The 15,436-nt window shown below is 33.2% G+C and overlaps 1 protein-coding gene across 1 annotated transcript in view; it reads right to left on the bottom strand.

The window, feature by feature from the left end:
• Positions 1–15,016, bottom strand: part of LOC133193164 (echinoderm microtubule-associated protein-like 1) — a 43,203-nt gene extending 28,187 nt beyond the window's left edge. The window contains exons 1-5 of the mRNA XM_061329134.1: positions 14,825–15,016; positions 11,027–11,152; positions 10,817–10,895; positions 9,893–10,062; positions 2,774–2,894 (exon numbers count right to left, since the gene is read on the bottom strand). Coding sequence (XP_061185118.1) covers positions 2,774–2,894; positions 9,893–10,062; positions 10,817–10,895; positions 11,027–11,152; positions 14,825–15,016 — 688 coding nt within the window. The remainder of the gene's footprint in view (positions 1–2,773; positions 2,895–9,892; positions 10,063–10,816; positions 10,896–11,026; positions 11,153–14,824) is intronic.
• Between the last annotated feature and the right edge of the window lie 420 nt (positions 15,017–15,436).

Below are 15,436 nucleotides of genomic sequence, written 5' to 3'. Positions count from 1 at the left end.
CATGATTTTACAATTTCTCTGATTGATCAATGATATATGTACAAAAACACAACACACAATAAACGATGCATAATTTGTACGTGAAAAAAACCATGATTTAATTTTTACTTTTATGCTTCCTTGTGTTTAATTTTTAAATTTAATCTCTAGATTTACTCTGTCATGCAATATCTACATCCAAATGTTAATCAAACAGACAAAAAGTATCATTTTCCTTTCGTCAAAAGATGACTGCACATAAGGACATACAAAAAAATGCGACAATTAAACTTTCAAAATGAACAGTTTTCTTTAAATTGCAGGAATGTTCAAATTTTAATCTGCAAATTTAATTAGTTACATTAATTAAAAATTTGTATTTACGAGGTGTGGAACCGTTTTCATTGGAAGGGGTCATGATTCTCTATATTGTTTTTACTAAATTGATATGAGCGCATACATCTGTTGTTTTCCATTTAATGGTAATATTCAGGTTTGTATGAAAAGGAGATGGCCAGAAAAATATGCGCTCATGGTGTAGTAATTAGGCATTGATTTACGGTCACTTGTTACTGCGTCTGTGATGTGTATTTCTTGTAGATATCATTTTGAAACCTTTGTTGATACTGCTGCAATAGAGTACAGTCATCCCCTACTACTCAACGAAGTGACGTATAGTAAGATCAATAGAACTTAAAAAACAAGTCAGACTGCTCCCCACGTACCACATTCCTTTTTTGTTAGAACATATTTTATTATATAAAAGAACATAAAATGATTAATCACTAAGGATTGCCAAGATAAGCCCGGACAACAACAGGCCCCAGGATCATGAAACATCTTAAGCTTAAATCAAAATATTTATGTTGTACTAAAATGTTGTAAAAGTCAAGCAGTCCAAACTTAAGCTAATTTTGTTCTATTGCTTAACAAAAGTGTTGTTATCTGCAAATATAAAGATTAATTCAATAATTATTAAACATTTTAAAGACAATAGAAAATTTGACTTAAATCTAAGTCTATTCATGATCCTGGGGCCTGCATGGACTCCAGTTTTCAAAGCCTACTGAACAATATGTCTGGTACATGTAACTGATATGAGTCATTCGTCATTTTTTCGAAGATGCACCATAAGAAAAAGTTTTTTGACAATTGATTAAAAAGTACATGTATGTATTTAATCATAGTAAACTTATTAGGTTAACTGGTTTTTCTTTCCTTACACCTAAATATTAGCTTGAAATATCATGTATCGGGGGTTATGGGACATTGAAAGGTGGGTTTAATTCCACTAATGTTATAATGATAAATCCCCCATGGTACACATGACCTTCAGGTATTACAGGATTCAAATCTCCAAAGCCTACTGGACAACATGATCAAATCGTTTAGTTCATGAGAACTAGAGATATAGCTGAACAGAGGGATGCATCCTATTTAGGATCAAATGAAAATGCTTTCTTTGTCTTCCTTCAATTTAACTTTATTTGGCATGTTCGAATTTCTTCATCAAAAAATCTTCTCTGGGAGGGGATAAATATGAAATATGAAGATAGCGAACAGTATTCAAGCTCATAGTTTATTTAAACAATACAAATCGAGAGCCGAGCAAACACGGACCTCTAAAACATCAGAGGTGGGATCAGGCTCCACGGAAAAGTGAGCATTCACTGCCGACAGGTCACAGGAAAAATCCGTAGACAATTCAGTGTGTAAATAATGGCCTAACAATTAGTATGAATAACGTTAGTCAGCATTTGACTTAATGATAGGTTGTATTTCCTGACAAAGTCATTGTATCGACCATAGAACTTGCGAAGTGAGACTGTTGAAATCCTTGTTTTATCAACTTGTTTGTAAATAACTTTCCTCGTTTAAGAAATTGTTAATACGTAGAGCATGCTCTTGCGTATCGAATCAAATGGGAGACAAAAACCTCATATGCAGTTGAAAAGCCTATATTGCTATATAAGGGAAGTTGACGATTGAAAAATTGAAGTCTTCACGTTTAACATAAAGCTTTGTTGTAAGGTTAAATTACCATTAGAGTCTTTCTAATAAAATATCGAGAAAACGAAACATTTGTGTCAAACTCTGTAATATTCATTTTTAACTGGTAGCATTACGTTTGCAGGTCCAAGATTTTTTTTAAAAAAGTCATTACTGCATCAGAGTCGGCATTAATCGTAAACGTTAAATAATTTTCATTCAAAATTTCAAAAACACACAGGTATGAATTGGAGTTAGGCGTATATTTAATATCAATCTTGACCTAGGAAACAGAACACTTTTTGTACGGGTTGGGGCGTATATTATTGAGACAATGCTTAAATTTTACTTCGTTGTTGTTTTGGCTTCTATGAATTTTAATTTCTTGATTTATTCTGTTGATTTAACCAGTAGTTACCAGCTCTAAAGGAAAGCAATGGATGTAGGGCGAATGAGGCACGTGATTCTAATTAGTTTATAATGTTTATCTTCCTTTTGCCTACAATAAACAATATTTACCAATAATAGGCGAGAACTGTAGTGAAAGGCATGACTGAAATTATGATTGATTAATTTTAATTATTTTAATATTCTTATGTTTTAAAATGGGCGGGGTGAGGCATATTACCTCGAACCTACTTTCAACCACCATACAAAAAGTTCCTAATTTTATCACAGTGCTCCACGATTAGAACCAAATTAAAACAGATCATGATAAAGAGGTATTTAAAATAACCAGCTTTTGATTTACTCCAGCTGGTGACAAATTTTATTTTTTTTTTTAGTATATAGTTAGATACCTCACCTGACTTAAGATGTGCTTCTGTTAGAAATCTGTACAGACGTTCACAGTCTATTCCCCTGTTGTCTTCAAACCGATCAATCAAAAACTGAGTTATCCGACTTGGCAATTTTATCTGATTATCCTGAAAATATTAAGTAAACATAGTCGATGAGATAAAAACGACAAAACTAAGATGAAATCATACAATGATTCAGAACAGAGATAAATTATTATATTACCGATTACTTTTTGGTAAAAATTGATAATTTCAACGATCTCTGGATAAACCATAAAAATGGTTATCTGTATTATAAGTTCTAGATAACCTCGAAGGATATTTTAGCAATTGCGTTTCTAATGATAAAATGTGCTTTTAAGGATAAGGACACTTGCTACAAACCAAAAATAGATACATGAAATGGTTTTTTTTTCTCTTTTCTTTGTTTTTTATTTTTTATTTTTGTTTTATTTTTTCTTTTCGTTTTGTATGCTTGTTTTTTTGCTTTTGTTTTTTATTTTTATTTATTTATCTATTTATTTTTGCTTGTAAGTAATACAAATACCTAATTCCAAAAATTATAAGAAATTGTAAATTGTCCGTGATGTTCAAATTCTCACTTTTTGTCATTTACTAAGTAAATATATACAATGTTTTAGCATTTCAAATGAAACTGTAAAAAAAAATCTTGAGTAAAGATTAAATTCTATGTGGCTAGACTTATTCATTTTACTTACATAATCATAGATCAAGTATCTATTTTCATGATTTTTTGGGGGAAAAGTTTGTAGCAAATGACCTATATATCCTGTTATTTAAACCTTATTGTGCAAATGGTCATATAATGGAAAATATTTGAAAGAATATACTGAAAACGATTCAAGATTTTCACTTGAGATCATAATAGATAGCTCTCCTTATTTCTATTGAATTATATATTCAACTTAATTAAGAAAACAAAAAATAAATAAATAAATAAATAAATAGAATAAAATAAAACAAAAAAGAATCACTTTTAAATTCAGTTTGCATCAATCCCTATCTAAGTTCTTATGCAATGTAGAATACATTCAAAAGAAAAAATGCAAAAAATAATAATAAAACTAGATGAGATCTCGTTGCGAGCAACGAGTAGGTCTTCAGTCCGATTTTTCGATAAGATGAGATGTGATTTTCACTATGATCTTTATTAAAAGATAATAATATATATACTTCCCTAATTAGATTTCATTCTTTTGATTTATATAACATTATCAAATAGCAATCGATGACAGGCTTTGGCCCCTCTGAGCCCCTAGTTTGAGGGGTCAGCCCCTTTTTCTTGATATCAATTGAAAGGTCTTGTGATTTTGAAAACGTTTTGTCCAAGTAATATTCAGAGATTTCCTTTCGTTGTGGAAATATGCTGAATGGAATTATTTAGGGGCCACCCCTCCAAGTCCTTAATTGGGCCGTGTGACAAAAATTGAAAGGGTGCGTATTGTACACAGAATATTTGGAACAGTATCCATCTTTTGTTCAGTATTGCTTATCAAAATATCCCCCCTTTTCGAGATAAGAAGCGTCAAAGATTTGGCATTCTGGCCCCTTGTGACCCCTTATTACGTAACATATGATCAGAATCTTATCATATCTTGTTGTAAATTGTTCAGATAAGAATCTTTGCTTCAGTAATGTTTTGCAAATTATTGATCTTTAAAGAGTTATAGATGAAAGACTTTTGGCCCCTCTGAGCCCCTAATTTGAGGGTTCAGACCCTTTTTCTTGATATCAATTGAAAGGTCTTGTGATTTTGAAGACTTTTTGTTCAACAACTATTCAGAGATTTCTTTACGTTGAGGAAATATGCTGAATGGAAATATTCGGGGGCCGATCTTCCAAGTCCTTAATGGGGCCGTTTGACAAAAATTGAAAGGGTGCATATTGTTAAGAACATTATTCTGACCATCTTTTGTTCAGTATTGCTTATCAAAATATTTCCCCTTGTCGAGATCTAAAGCGTCAAAGATTTAGCATTCTGGCCCCTTTTGGCCCCTTATTACGCAATATATGATCTTTATTTCATAATATGTAGTTGCGAATCGTGAAGATTAACATTTTTGCTTCAGTAATTGATAACAAAATATTGATTGTTAAAGAGTTATAGATGAAAGACTTTTGGCCCCTCTAAGCCCCTAATTTGGGACGTCAGCCCCTTTTTTTCTTGATATCAAATGAAAGCTCTTATCATTCTGCACAACTTTTCTTCTATATGTTTTAACAAAATATTAAAAGGTACGAAGATATGAAACAAAACGTGTCAAATTTTGTGAGATGTTTCTGAGACATTTTTTCGAGCCCTACCGAACTTCGGCGCCTTTTGCGCTAGAAAGATTTGGACACCCATCTGCACATCTACAAACCTTCCTCAACTTTCACTGAAAATCTTGACTCAATATCTTAAGTCGTTTCGGAGGAGTTTCCAGGACAAGCCGACCCTCTGAAAATCAGAAAATCGTCCATATCTCACGACCGGAAGTGACAACATCGACGACGAAAATTTCCGACAAGGTTCAGATGAATATCAGAACTGAAAGTTTGGTGAAAATCGACTGAGCCATTTCCGAGAACTCGCGTGCACAAAATCGGTAAGAAAAAAAGAATAACTAGAAACTCGTTGCCATGGCAACAAGAAGGTCTTCCGTCCCTTCTCTGTCATCAGACGTCATAGGAGAATTCATTCCTCACTTATAACACACCATGTATTACCTTTGTGCAATCCTTTTAACTCCTTCGTATAAAAAATATATTAAAATTTAAAAAGTGTGAAAATATCCAAAATTCAAACAGCAATAAATACCAGACAAGACTTTAAAAATAAAATCGTAAATTTAAGCAAAAGAAAAGTGATGAAAAATTTCAGACATTCTTGAGATTGAACCCGACTCGCCTGCGTGAGAGGCAAAACGTTAATCACTATGCTATTGGGGACGCACGCTTTGAGAGGAAAGGTGACTAATTTCTAGAATAAAGATTTATTAATTTTGAAATAATGTATATATTTAGCATTCAGGTAAGACTTTCTATTATCCTTACTTAAATCATTAAAAATACTGAAAAGAAAAAAAATTGAAAACCTATTCTCGAAATTCTCTTCAGATGGTGACCGGAAGCATCGAAGACGCATTAAAAATTAAATAAACATTTACAAGTCATCGTCTAAGATCTCTGATATGTCTTACATTCACATCTTTAGCCGTTCTGGAGGAGTTTGGAAGACAAAAATCCATTTTAAAATCAGGAAATTGTCCATATCTTGGAACAGGAAGTAAATTTTCCAAAATTTCTTTGTGATAAACAAATTTATCATTGTCCATTACCTATGAAAATTTCACTGAAATCCACTTTTCGAGAAATCGCCGACACAAATATGTTGGAATAAAAAGAATAATAAAGAGATAAATTGATTTTAAATCAAATTATTTATTTTTTTTCTCAAATGAAAGTCTCTATTATCAATACTAATATCATTAAAAAAAATGGAAAAAACAAAAAGTTTGAAAAAAATTGACTTTTGAAGTTTGCTTCCGGCAGCGACCGGAAGTAATGACGACGCCAAAAAAAAAATGATTTTGAACATCTACAACTCATGCTCTATCATCTTTGACGTGTCTCAAGTTCATATCTTTAGCCATTTTGGAAGAGTTGCGAAAACAAAAATCCTTTTTAAAATCAGGAAATTGTTCATAACCTGGATGAATAAAGTTCATATTATTGCCCATTACCTCTTAAAGTTTCATTTAAATCCAAAAAATACTGTTTGAAAAATCGCCTGCACGAAATTGGGGGGGGGGGGGGGATAATACCTGGAATATGGATAAATTAAGTTAAACCAAATTATATATTTAGATTTCAAATGAAAGTCTCTATTATCCCTACTAATATCATTAAAAGAATTAGGAAAAAAGTTGGAAAAATTGACATTTGAAATTCGCTTCCGGTGGCGACCGGAAGTTATGACGATGCCAAGAAAAAAAGACTTTGAAATCTACATCTCATGCTCTATCATCTTTGACATGTCTCCAGTTCATATCTTTAGCCGTTCTGGAGGAGATGCGAAGACAAAAATCCATTTTAAAATCAGGAAATTGGCCATTTTATGGAACCGGAAGGGAATTTTCCAAATTTTCTTTGTGATGAACAAAGTTCATATCATTGTCCATTACCTCTGAAAGATTCACTGAAATCCAATAAATACTGTTTGAGAAATCGCCTTCACAAATTTGTTTTTAGTTTTAGTTTTTAAATGAAAATTTCTAATATCCCTACTAATATCATTAAGAAAATTGGAAAAACCAAAAAGTTGGAAAAATTGACTTTTGAAATTCGCTTCCGGCGGCGACCGGAAGTAATGACGACGCCAAAAAAAAATAACGTTGCAGATCTACAACTCATGCTCTATCATCTTTGACATGTCTCCAGTTTATATCTTTAGCCGTTCTTGAGTAGATGCGAAGACAAAAATCCATTTTAAAATCAGGAAATTGGCCATAACTTGGAACCGGAAGGGAATTTTTCAAATTTTCTTTTTGATGAACAAATTTCATATCATTGTCCATTATCTCTGAAAGTTTCGCTGAAATCCAGTGAATAGTGTTTGAGAAATCGCGTGCACAAATTTTTGGGAAAAAAAAGAATAATAATAACTAGAAACTCATTGCGAGCAATGAGAGGTCTTCCGTCCGATTCTGAAAATAAAAACGAAAATTCAAGCTGAAAAAGAGATAAAAGAAATTCAGACACTCTGTAAATTTAACCCTTGTCGTCAGCGTGAAAATCCAACTTGCTAACGTTAACCATTCATTTTTTACATCACTTCCGGTCACGACCGGAAGTACCAGAAGTAACGGCTATACAAGATTTTCTCACGATTCATATAACTGATGACTGACCATCAGTCTTGAAAGTTTTAGACTTCAGTCGTTTACTGTTGCCGAGCAATATTGTGAGATCAAATTCTAATTTTGAGGACAGGTAAACAAGAGACCGGAAGTGAATTTTATAAAAATCTTTGACTTTACTCTAGACATTTGCAATATATACAACATACATAAAGTCATTTCAAGTACTTTATCGATGAGCAATATTTATGAGAAAGTTAAATATCAAAGTAAAGTAGTTTATCTCCTAAAACCGGAAGTTGACGTTTTTGTTTCCGGTGGAATCTAACATATTTCTAAACAGCGAAAGAGATGCAATAAAGTGATGCAAGCATTAATTTAAAAAAGAAAAGTTAATTTTTTTTTTAGATTTCTTTGATCACTTACTGTGACAAGCGGAAGTGACGACTGACGCGTTTAACCCAAATGGTTTTGCCTACTCCTCAAGGTCTATTACTTATAAAAGTTTGGTGTTTCAATCTTTTACCTAGTTTTGAGATATCGCACAGACAACTTCACATTTTGAGGACAGGAAAACATGCGACCGGAAGTGAATTTTTGAAAGATATTTACGATTACTCTAGACATTTGCAGTCTGAATAACATATTTAAAATTCATTTCAGATACTTTTTCTAGAAAAAAATAGTGATGGAAAAGTAAAATACTCAAATTATGTAGTTTTTCTCTTATAACCGGAAGTTGTCGCTTTTGTTTTCGGTGAGACCAAGATCTTTCGAATCTGCGAAAAAGATGCAATAAAGTGATGCAATTTTTAATTAAAAAAAGAAAAGTTGAAATTTTCGATTTCTTTGATCACTTCCTGTGACGACCGGAAGTGACGGCTGACGCTCTGAACCCAAATGGTTTTGCCTACATCTTAAGGTCTGTTGCTCATATAAGTTTGGTGTCTTAATCTCTCACCGTTTCCGAGATCTTGCTCAGACAACTTCTCATTTTGAGGACAGGAAACCACGCGACCGGAAGTGAATTTTACAAAGATATTTGATGTTACTCTAGATATCTGCAGTTTGAATAACATATTTAAAATTCATTTCAAAAACTTTATCTACAAAGGATGTTAATGGGAAAGAAAAATACTAAAATTATGTAGTTTTTCTCTTATAACCGGAAGTTGTCGTTTTTGTTTCCGGTGGGACCAACATATTTCGAAACTACAAAAGAGATGCAATAATGTGATGTAAGTATTGATTTAAGAAAAGAAAGTTGAAATTTTATGATTTCTTTGATCACTTCCGCAAACGACCGGAAGTGCCGACGACGAACGAAAATGTGATTCCACAAATTTAGAAGTCACGTTCTATGCTCTCCAATAAGTCTCCAGTTCATATCTTTAGTCATTCTTGAGAACATTCGAGGACAAAATTTCATTTTAAAATCAGGAAATTGCCCGTAACTTGGAACCAAAATGGAATTTTCCAAATTTTCCTTGTGATGAAACAAGTTCATACAATGACTAATTTTTCCTGAAAGTTTCACGAAAAACCACTGAATAGTTTTGGAGAAAACGCCTGCACAAAATTTGGTCAAAAAAAAAAAAAATAATAATAATAATAAGAAACAGTAGAATCACTATAAGGTCTTCCGTGAAAACGGAAGACCTTAATAAGAAGAAACAATAGAATCACTATAAGGTCTTCCGTGAAGACGGAAGACCTTAATAATAGGGAAAAAGAAACCGAACGAAAACAATAAGGTCTTCCGTTGGAGACGGAAGACCTCAATGAAAAATGTACAAATAGGATACAAGGTGTGGATGGTTTTTATAAATGTGTATGATTCAAATTTATTATGCATGATATAGTGAATGGTAAGGGCTGCTATTATATCTATCAGCTGATATATATATATATATATATATATATATATATATATATATATATATATATATATATATATATATATATATATATATATATATATATATATATATATATATATTGCCAACATGATACATTCCTGTTATACTTACAATGATACGATTTCACAGAATATTTGGAAATGTTTCTGTATTCATTATAAAGCTATAAGAAGCTTTGGTACTTGTGCTATTTAGATACAAAAAAGTAAGCTTCAAGTAAGTATAAACAAATCATTTACTGGTATATGAGAAGAGAAAAGATAAGTTTGGTAATTTCTGTCTCCTCATTTAACGCGTTGTATCATTACTTTTTATTGAGATGTTTCCAAAGTAAATATGTTACCTGGAAAGCTTGATGCAACTCTTTTTGTGTAATCCGGGTCTCCACGTTGCTAAAGTGGCGAAGACTCATGTGAAGAGCACGCATACGCTGTCTGCTGTACTCCTTCAGATTATCAGATAAAATTCGCTGAAACTTTTCTTCAGGGTTTATTTGATCTTGTAGTGAAATTACTGAACATAAAGGAAAAAAATGACTTTAACCTTACATTTTCACATGCATGCTAATGTATGAAGTGGGAAAAAAATTACAATGCTATGTGTTTTATAAAAAGTAAAAGATATTTGAAGGTTAAACAACGAATAGAATTATTGCATAATTGAATTATTGGAAGATGCAGAGGCTATATATTTGGGGAATTGAAAGTTGATGTGTTGTAATTTCATTGGCTACTTACGTGGGACATTAAGGGTTTGTGTGCTGGATGTTGTGATCTAAGAGAATACTTACTTGGGGAATTAAGGGTTGGTGTGTTGGATGTTCTGATCTCAGGGACTACTTACTTGGGGAATTAAGGGTTGGTGTGCTGGATGTTGTGATCTCAGGGACGACTTACTTGGGGAATTAAGGGTTGGTGTACTGGACGTTGTGATCTCAGGGACTACTTACTTGGGGAATTAAGGGTTGGTGTGCTGGATGTTGTGATCTCAGGGACTACTTACTTGGGGAATTAAGGGTTGGTGTGCTGGACGTTGTGATCTCAGGGACTACTTACTTGGGGAATTAAGGGTTGGTGTGCTGGATGTTGTGATCTCAGGGACTACTTACTTGGGGAATTAAGGGTTGGTGTGCTGGACGTTGTGATCTCAGGGACTACTTACTTGGGGAATTAAGGGTTGGTGTGCTGGATGTTGTGATCTCAGGGACTACTTACTTGGGGAATTAAGGGTTGGTGTGCTGGGTGTTGTGATCTCAGGGACTACTTACTTGGGGAATTAAGGGTTGGTGTGCTGGACGTTGTGATCTCAGTTGCTTTTGGCGTTCTTCTGATCTTCTTTTTCCCAGTCTAAAAGTGTATATCAATTATGTGCTCCTCTTACACCATAGTAACAATACACATTTTTGAAAAAAAAATCACAGGATCAATTTTATTCAAGTACAATACATTGGATATGTCAAATGATTGTGAAAAGTTACCATGTCTGAAGGGTCAACAGTGTTCTTTCCACGGGGTCCGCGGCTGTTTTTGGTGCGTCCCCGTGAAGTCACTGTATCTCGTCTGCTGGGAATCCCCATTACACTTGACTCGCTGCAGGTACTGTCCTGAAAAGACGAATACAATGTTAATTTCATGATATTTTGACCTTTTCTAGAATAGCACTGTTTAACGAGGACAAAAATTAAGAATGGTGTCTTTTCACATCTAAGTTGCTTTTCTTGTTTGACCGGAAGGGATAAATCTGCGACAGACCAGATCAGGATTCAAACTTGGGTTCACTGAACTTTTGACAGGTGCTGTACAAGAGACAGGTGCTCTGTTACGAATTGCACTCTTTTTTAAGGAACGCCTTCAAATTTTATAATGTGAGCGATTCGTAATAGGTCATCTGGGCCAAAGGCTCAATCGAAAAGTGTCCAGCGTCCGTTCTATGTATTCACTCTAAACTTTCCACATTTTTTACTTCTTCTCCAGATTACTAAGCCAATTTTAACCAAACTTGCCACAAAGCATTCATAGGTAAAAGGGATTTAGATATGTTCATAGGAAGTGCCACATCCTCTTTCAAGGGGAGATAATTAGAAATTAGTGAAAATTAAAAAGTATCTTTATAAATCTTGTTCTCAGTAACCACTGGGCCGGAAAAGACGAATAGTATGTGGAAGCTTTATTACATAGCATGATCCAGGGGATAGGGTAGGTCTACAACAGGGGATCAAAGTTATACAAGAACAGCAAAGAAACTATTAATTATATCAATACAGAAGCATCCTTAGGCAGGGTATTAAAAATTGTTCAATTCAAGGTCCCCGTCGGTAGGGTGAGGCCACAACAGAAGATCAAACTTTTCCATAGAAATATACAGGATTTTTTTAAATCTTCGAAAGTCATGATTAGTCGAAGAAATATAAAAGCATTCTCAGTAAGTGTAGATTCAAGCTTGTTCAAATCATTCCCTCGGGGGTGTAGGTTGGGAACACTTATACAATTAAACTTTTCAATAATGATCTATTTTCCGCTTTTCTCTTGCTAAAAAGGTAAGGTGAATGATGTGGCCCATGTGCCTCTTGTTTAGATATTTTTTTCGATGGCAAAATATTTCAATCCTATAAAAACATAAATGATGCAAATTGAACCTTCGGTTCTCAGAAACAAATATATTTGGATCTCCTAATTTTCTTGAAATGCTGACAAAACACTATCCACACACATATTTGGTTTAATTACTAGTACCGTTCGTTCATTTAAAACATCCATGTTAGAAAGAAAAGGAAAATCCAGTCTGTGTAATAAGGTGGTTGAAATTTAGAAAAATCTAGTAAAGGCTTATAGAGACATACAGGTTTTAGATAAAAAAAAAAAAACTTACAGGAAATGGACGTTGAATACTTGTATAGTTAATTAAAGGTTATTGCTGAATGTCAACATTTATAGATGTAACTTAAACATTTTGATAACAAAATAAATAATGGTAAATATTTATTCATGCAATTCTATAAACTATTACCACATATATATTATTTTTGCATTGAAGATTATAAGACTGCTATTTGTAAACTTGTAGCAGTTTTAGACAAGGATTATAGGATCGTAAATCAAACCAGGCTTTGCATGTATTTATTGTTATCTCTATTTGAAAATGGTTATCATTCTGTATTAAGTTCACGAAATTATTCTGTATTAATTTCACGAACGTTATAAAATTGATATGTGCTGAATCTCAGGTTTTCCTGATACGGCACGAATATACGTTAGGCTTCTATTAAAAAACCAAATACGTTTTCATTTTCCAATCAATGGAAATTTTATTGTCCGTTTCCCAATTTAAAATTCCATTATGTTAATTAACTATCTTACTTTTTTCTTAAAAGGTTAATTTATGGAGGTCATATGTATATATGTACATGATGTACAACCCAACTTTCAGCCACAAAACTTTTCATTTGTTATATTTTCTGGGCAATAACTGGAAGAAGTCCATAAGTTTGCGAATGAAAATGTTACTTGTCATTATGATTTTAAAGAGACAAACAAGGAAAATAATCACAGAAAATATGTAGCACTCTGTAATAAATAAAAGTACATATAAGCATAGCATCAGATTCAAACTTGTTGTTTTGCACGTAAACATTTTCCAAACCACTTCCCCTTTCTTTGTCAGAATAGCTTAACTTTTTCACTTTTTCATTGTTTTGGTCTTTTTAAGTCCTTTATTCGTGAGAATAAAATGACTTCAAGTAAGATACGAAAAAGAAAGCTATCTACTTATATATTAAAATGATTAAAAGACTTAATTATAAGATATGAAATATGTAAAATACACGTTATGAAATGTCAAAAGCCCATTTTTGTAATCTTAAGTACGCGGTTTTTTTATTCCATTATTGGCAAGAGAAATATTTTTTAAATATTTCATTTTAACTCAAATATTGAAAAAAGTATTTTACGCATACATTGGAGTTTGTGGTTATTCATACATGAATGGTAAATATACCCTTGTTAAAAAGCCTTTAGAATTGGAATTCACGTCACTCAGATTTTGATTAAATTATCATGGCAGTTTGAGGATTTAGATAACCTGTAATTAAACAGTAAAGCAACAGTGTGAGGTTTTATAAAATTTGTAAACCCAAGAACCTGAGAACTCACTGAAGCTGCAGTCTGAGACTTAATATATTCTTTAAACACACGAACTTGAGAAATCACTAAAGCTAGAGTCTGAGGCTTTATGTTACATAAAAACACAAGAACTTGAGAAGTCACTTAATCTACAGACTAAGAATTTATGTTACCAGAAAACGCACAACCCTGAGGAACCACGGAATCTACAGTCTGAGAATTTATGTTATATCTGAAAACACACGAATCAAAAAGTCACAAAGACTAGGGTCTTAGGCTTTGACACCTATATACACCCTAACCTGAAATTTCACTAAGTGCAGTCTGAAGATAGATGTTACCTGACAACACATGAATCCTCAATTATCACTAAAACTACAATGATGCTTTACGTAATATATATAAACAAATGAACCCGAAAATTCACTAAAGCTAGAGTCTGTAACTTTATGTTACATAAACACGCATGAACCTGACATATCACTAAATGTACTGTCTGAGGATATTTGTTACCTGTAGACTCTAGAGCCTGATAATTCGCTTGATCTGCAGTCTAGGGATTTGTGATACCTGAAGAAACACGAAGCTGAGAGTCACCAAAAGTCACCAAAACTAGAGTATAAGGCTTTATGTTAACTGAAAACACACAAACCTGAGATACAACTAAATCTACAGTCTGCTGATTGTTGTTACTTGTAGACACCAAAACCTGATAATTCACTCAATCTGCAGCCTACCTCAAAACACACGAAGCTGAGAGATCAGAAAAGGAACAGTCTGAGGATTTCTATTACCTGCCCAAGAAACATGAACCCGAAAAGTCACAAGAGTCTAAGCTAAGTTACAAAATCTACAGTCTACAGTCTGGTGATTTTTGATGCCTGTAGACACTAGAACCTAACAATTCACTAAATTATCACTAGAACCTGACAATTCACAAAATCTGCTGTCTGAGGATTTATGTCACCTGAAAACACAAGAATCTGACAAATCGCTTGAGCAACAAGTTGAGGATCTGTGAAACTATAAGCACATGAACCTAAATAAACACTAAAGCTAGAGGTTGCCTGAAAAGACACGAATCTGAGAAATCACTAAGGATTTACGTGACCTGTAAAACACACAAACATGAGTGGTATAATTTAGATTTAGCCTACCTGGGATGATAAGCGGGAAGATTTTCGCGTGACTCGATTTTTCGCTTGTTTATATGTTAGCTCCGGTTTTCCATGTCCCCCTTCTTTTTCACTTGGATTTGAACTTTGACACTTGATTTGAATTCGGTACAATGCATCTGGTGAAAGTTTAGTAAAATTATCCGAGCGGATGTAGGATTCGATGCTATCCATATCATTTGTTATAGTTCCAGAAATACGGTGAAAGGTGTAGACCAAACTTTAGATATTATTCCTTTACTTTTCAAAACATCCATTGAATTTAGTTTGTTTTGAGAGATATCCTTATATAAGTGCGACACTTTTTTTTAGTTTGTATTTACACAATTAAAACATCATTAAAAAGCCTGTCCCCTTGCAACAAATTGGATTCACTAATGAAAAAAAGTTGTGATTTATATTCCCAATATGCATAGTAAATAAATACCATGTCAACTAGTTAGCAGTGTTGTTAGTAATGTAAATGACCTTTGACAATACACATCAAATGAAATTAAATTCTACACAAATATTGCATTTTCATTACGGTAAATTATCGCCCGGACTGAAAATTACCGTTGGATCCCCTGTTGTTTAACATCCGGGCATCACAGG

The sequence above is a fragment of the Saccostrea echinata genome, unplaced genomic scaffold (genome assembly GCF_033153115.1).
Source record: "Saccostrea echinata isolate AGI-Se365-2 ecotype Australia unplaced genomic scaffold, CSIRO_AGI_Sech_v1 ptg000027l, whole genome shotgun sequence".
Taxonomy (NCBI): domain Eukaryota; kingdom Metazoa; phylum Mollusca; class Bivalvia; order Ostreida; family Ostreidae; genus Saccostrea; species Saccostrea echinata.
The sequence above is the reverse complement of the archived record's forward strand: the minus strand, read 5'-3'. Positions and strand labels throughout refer to the sequence as shown.